The sequence below is a fragment of the Galeopterus variegatus genome, unplaced genomic scaffold, assembly GCF_000696425.1.
Source record: "Galeopterus variegatus unplaced genomic scaffold, G_variegatus-3.0.2 Scaffold692, whole genome shotgun sequence".
NCBI classification, from domain to species: Eukaryota; Metazoa; Chordata; class Mammalia; order Dermoptera; family Cynocephalidae; genus Galeopterus; species Galeopterus variegatus.
In genome coordinates, this window is record NW_007726803.1 from 80,068 (window position 1) to 85,910 (window position 5,843).

The 5,843-nt window shown below is 47.6% G+C and overlaps 1 protein-coding gene across 1 annotated transcript in view; it reads left to right on the forward strand.

The window, feature by feature from the left end:
• Positions 1 to 5,843, forward strand: part of COL17A1 (collagen, type XVII, alpha 1) — a 51,831-nt gene that overhangs the window by 18,531 nt on the left and 27,457 nt on the right. The window contains 5 exon segments of the mRNA XM_008571495.1: positions 512 to 583; positions 2,390 to 2,461; positions 3,470 to 3,538; positions 4,899 to 5,060; positions 5,416 to 5,496. Coding sequence (XP_008569717.1) covers positions 512 to 583; positions 2,390 to 2,461; positions 3,470 to 3,538; positions 4,899 to 5,060; positions 5,416 to 5,496 — 456 coding nt within the window.

The following is a 5,843-nucleotide window of genomic DNA, read 5'->3' on the forward strand; positions in this document are numbered from 1 at the left end:
GGCTTCCTGGAGAGGCTTCTGCAGCCAAGCGTCCCAAGAGTTTCCCACGGGAACTTCAGTACGATTCAGTCTAGAAGGTGTTTCTTCTGGTGGGTCCTCTATAGAAAGGAATACTGTACATACTACAGTGTATCAGAAAAATAAAATGGAAAAGAAAATGGATGCAGGAGACCTACTTTCAGTCAGTGTGGATTGACTGTGGAACCTTGGGCAAGTCATTTAACTTCTCTGTAAGATGGGTCACTAGCAAGAGAGCCTTTGGCTGGACACACTGTCCACTCCAGGTCTACCTGACCCATGACCACCTGCTGGCTCTGATCCAAGGTACACCACAGATTAATATTTGGTTCTCTCCTGCAAAGCAAGAGCCCAAGTTTTTCCTAAAATAAAAATTTGCCAAAATGCAAAAACCCAACCGTAGCATTTCTTCTGGAGTTTCCACGGCATCCAAGCCTCTGTCCCTATCTGGAGCTGGACATCTCTCTCACCAGCCTTCCTCCCTCCCCTGCAGTCTTTGGAGTTCCTAATAACATGGCATCCTGCTCGCCCACCCTGCAGCCCGGACTCAGCACCTGCTCCTCAGGTCAGTGTTGCCACTGAGAGTTGTCTTTTCCAGGCTGTTGCTTAAAAAGATAAAGTGCTGTCTCCTGGTGGGGAAAATAGAATGATTTCTAGTAAAGGCATCCCTTCTGTCTTTCCTCCACGTGCTCTGCAACCCAGAAGCAGAGGCCAGGGGGCTGCATTTAGAGGGCAGGAGGCACAGACAGAGCTCAGTGCCCAGGGGAAGGTTCTGAGGGGAGGGGCCTAGCCCACGCTGACGTGTTTACTATGTGCTGGCCCCTTTATTTTCTGTGAGAGTTGGAGAAATGGAAGTAAAGGGGCTGAGGACATGTTCAGGGTGAAAAACATTCCTAACATAGAAGGATCTTATTTCTGATCTTTTTATAAATACGGTAGTCAGTTAGAGTAACTACACTAGGGTAAATGTTACTGCTTCGCTTCCAGTGCAATCATATGACCATTTTAAAGAAATATTTATTCATTATGTTTTCACATACATCGTAATAGCTTATATGTAAATAAGTTAGCAGCCACATTTTTTTTTAAGGAATCTGCCTTCTCCCTGTGATAGTGTGATATTAATAAATATAATGATGTGGGCCTTCTTTATTTACTTGGCCAATGTAGCTGCAAGTGCAAATTTAGTGTTCAGATATTCCACACCTACCTCCAGTTTACTAGGGTCCCCTCAAAACTGGAAGACATCGGCTTCAGGCTTGCATTCTTCTACCTTTGCTATTTTGCTTTGCAAAGTCCTGAGTGAGCCAGGCCCCAGGGGAAGGGGAGCTGATACTGGATCCATGACCTTGCATCCCAAATACTAGAAAGGATGGAATTACAGAAGCTGTTGACTAGGGAGGAATGAACTTCTGCACATAGTTAAAAACAAACAAACCAGCAATCAGATCAACAAGGAGCCTTCGAAATCATAATGGAGAAGAGAGGAGCATCATTACATGTTTGCATCAGAAGGAAGGGTTAAAGGGAAAACTAGGGATCTGCCACGTTAGTGCCTGTTAGCCCCTGCTGTGTCCATGTCCTATGTCCACAGTGCCCACACTGTGCACCAAGACTCCCCACAGTGCCACAGGGAACAGGGAACCCCTGGGATATTTTAATATTTTAAGAGATACAGCAGACTCTGTAGCTAACTACTGCTATTAAGTTGTGTGGACCTAACTACTTATATTAGTGCATTTTTGTTGCTTATAACAAAATACCTGAAACTAGGTGATTTATAAATAAAAACGAAATTTATTGTTTACAGTTTCTGAGACTAGGAAGTCCCAAGTCCATCTAGTGGTGGCCACAGTGACCCAGGGGTCTCACATTGCAAGATGGTGGAAGCAGAGAAAGCAAAGACTTTCCTCTTCTTTTAAAGCCCTCAAAACCACACCCCTGACCACCATTTTTAATCCATTCACTACTGCACAGTCCTACAATCCAATCACCTATTCAAGGCCCCACCTTTCAATTATCACAACAGGATTTCCCACTCTCTTAACACTCATAGTGGGGGCTAAGTTTCTAATACATAAAACTTGGGGGAAACAATTCAAGCTCCAGTGAGTTTGGGGGGGACATAATTCAATACACTACACTACTCAATAAATGAAACTTAGTAAATTTTGGCCTGGGGTGGGGAGATGGGGGTATAAAAAAAATCACTGAGTCACTAAGAGTATAGGAACCAAGAAAGTTTGAGAATTTCTGTCATCTACAAAGACATTTATCATGAAAGTGATCTTGGGACTCCAGGAGGGCTGCCTTTAGCTGAGGGGCATCTTCTATGCACCCTGTACTTACCTGTCCTCAATTGCGTTCACAGTATTTGGCATGCAGAACAATCTGGCCCCCAGCTCGTCTGCCCTGTCCCATGGCACATTCACCACTTCCACAGGTCAGTAGCCTAGGTTTGGAGTGCAAGGGATGGGAAGTGACACCTCTTTGCATCTACAACTGACAATATCTCTTTTCAGCAACTGAATTAGAAGGACCAAAATGCCCCTGAAAAACAACCAACCTTTCCCACCCAAGAAATAGTATCCCCCCCACACACACACCAACCGAGAGATGCCAACCTTGATCATTTGCTGGCTCAGATGTGAGTTAAACACACAGGGGAGCCTGTACTGTCAATGGCATCTACACCCTGTGAGGTGTCACCTGTATGTCCCCGTGTCTCTCACAGCCAAACTGGTCAGGTCGGTGGTCTCACCAGTTCAATGCTGCCCTTGACAGTCCACTGTCACTGCAAATAAATCATCTGGTTGATTTTATGGTGCACTCCCGTAGGTCATTGCCCCCATGCAAACCTGGAGGGGTGGGGACGCAACCTTTGTGCCTTTGCCCTCCATCTGCTTACTACTTAGCTGGAGTAGAAAGACTAACATACATCAGACAATGAAGGGTCCTAAGTCAGTAGGACTTAGGTGATGCAGAGCACGTGTTAAGGGCTGTAGGGAATCACTTCCTGGTGGAGGTGGCCTTTGGAATGGTCCTAGAAGGATGAAGAGGGTCATTCCCAAGAATGTTCCATATAAACCCTCATTGCTGTCCCTATGGCTGGAAAGAGTTGATTCATCATCTNGACTAACATACATCAGACAATGAAGGGTCCTAAGTCAGTAGGACTTAGGTGATGCAGAGCACGTGTTAAGGGCTGTAGGGAATCACTTCCTGGTGGAGGTGGCCTTTGGAATGGTCCTAGAAGGATGAAGAGGGTCATTCCCAAGAATGTTCCATATAAACCCTCATTGCTGTCCCTATGGCTGGAAAGAGTTGATTCATCATCTGCGTCTCACCTGGGGAGGCTGCTCCTCTGCCAAGGCTGATCAGGCTGCTCCTGAGCCACATGGAGTGGCCTTCCCATGCTGGCCCAGCTCACTCAGTGGTTCTTCTCTTGCAGCATATGGTGTGAAGAAAAACATGCCCCAGAGCCCTACCGTTGTGAGCACTGGTGTGTCCACCTCTTCAGGTGAGGGCTGCTCCCAGCCGCCAGGGGTCAGGCTGGCACACAGGGAGAATTGCTCCACTGTGATACATGGCGTATTGGAAAAGGGGATGGAACCCAAGGGTGGTCTGAGGTCCACAAATGGGACTCACCTCAAGGGTCTCTCGGATATTTCCATGAATGAACAGGGATGAGCACCCCCTGAACTTACTTTGGCCTTCCTGTCCAAGGGGTCAGGAAACTGCACCCTCCACACCTGCCTAGGGTCAGGCACTTACCTGCCAGCCACCACCCTTGTCTGGAAGCCCTTGCCCTTCTACTGTTACATGTAGCCCATCACAAGAGCCAGGGAGCCCCTCAGAAGCTGCCGGCACCCTCCCTGCTTTCTACAGTCTTTATCAACTTGGGCTCACACCATAGGGTGAGCTATTTCTTCCTTGCTCTGATCCTGGTGTGTTTTCCTTCCATTCAACAGTTCACTCATTTAAAAAAATTTTACTGAGCACTTACTTGTAGACAGACAGTGTTCTAAGTACTGGGAGTCCAGCAGTGAAAAAGACAGGATAGATTTTCTGTTCTCACCAAGCTGACAAAGCCAGCGGAGGAGGCAGATGACAAACACATAGACAAAATACATAAGATAATTACTGAAAATGACACTGATTTTATGGAAAGCAATAAGGGATGTTATAGAGGCAGGAGTGTGTATGGGGGTGGGATGCCTTAGATGGGGTGGTCAGGAAAAGCCTCTCCAAGAAGGTAACACTTGAAACCTGAAAGATAAAAATGAACTCACTGGGGCCGGCCCGGTGGCGCACTGCTACAGTGCGCCGCTTAGGAGCGCGGCGGCGCTCCCGCCGAGGGTTCAGATCCCACATACAGACTGGTTCCTGCTCACTGGCTGAGCGAGGTGCGGGCGCAGCACCGAGGGTTGTGATCCCATTGCCGGTCCCGGTCCGGTATGGGCGGGACACTGAGGGTTGTGATCCGTTGCCGGACACGAAAAAAGACAAAAAGGAAAAAAAAAAAAATGAACTCACTGAGTTAGTTGAACTGCCTGACAAGGGGGATTCTTACCCATTTGATAAAGATCCTGTAATCTCCAGATGAGGAGTCAGCCCTGTAGACCAGCTACCCAGGACTACTGACATTGACCCAACCTCCTGGTGGCCTGGTCCAGACAGGCAGGGAGAGTGTCCTTGCCCCCCAAGATGCTTCCCAGTAACCACTGGCAGTGAGAAGAGGAGACCCTCATACACACCCACTAATCTCTTTCCTCCTTCCTCCTCTTTCTCTCCTTTCTCCTTCCTCTTCTGGTCACTTCTTCCCTCTCCCTTCTCTTGGCACATTTTCCTTCCTCCTTGCCCACTTCTTTCCTCCCCAGCCTGCACCACCAGTGTCCAGAGTGATGACCTCTTGCACAAGGACTCTAAGTTCCTGATCCTGGAGAAGGACAACGTGCCAGCTAAGAAGGAGATGGAGCTGCTGATCATGAACAAGGACAGTGGGAAGGTCTTTACTGCCTCCCCTGCCAGCGTCGCTGCAAGTACGCATTCTCAGGTTTCAGGAAAGAGGCAAATAATGTAGGAGACCGAATGTCCAAGCAAGGTGGTTTGAGACCATGGTTTTAATCATGAAACCACAGATGCCCCATTCTAATGAAAAATGCCTGCTCCAGTCGGGTCTGCCTCGAATGCAGATGAGCCAGGAAAACTCAGGCAAAGAGCTTCCAGAGGGGTCCTTTGGCAACAGCAAGTCTAACCACAAGTACAGAGTGGGGAGGTTAACCCCAGGAAAGATGGGCTCTCTTTTTAACAGGCTCGCTTTGACCTCCCGGATCAGGGCAGGGCTGGGAGGGGTAGGGAGAGAATATACCAGATTATAATGGCTTCTGTGCACAGCTTCCTTTTCAGATGACACCCTAAAAAAAGAAAAGCAAGCTGCCTATGCTGCCGACTCCTACCTAAAATCCGAAGCTAATGGTAAGAACAAATCTGATCATCACCCACCTTGACTTGGGCTGAGCCACATTTCATTTCTTTGTCTACCGAGATCTTGCTACTCAAAGTGGTCGGTGGACCAGCAGCATCAGCAACACCTGGGAGCATGTTAGAAATGCAGAATTCAGGCCCTAGCCCAGAGCTGCTGAGTCAGAAGCTGCATTTTCACAAGCTCCCCAGGTGATTCGCATCTGCACATTATCAAAGCAAAAGCCTTCTCTGCCATGTCTGCTAGATATTTTTTTCTCACCTTACTAGTCCTCCTATAATTTTGAGAACTAATAGAAAAAGTGCTTTTCAAACCATTTGTTAGCTTTTTTTTTTTTTCT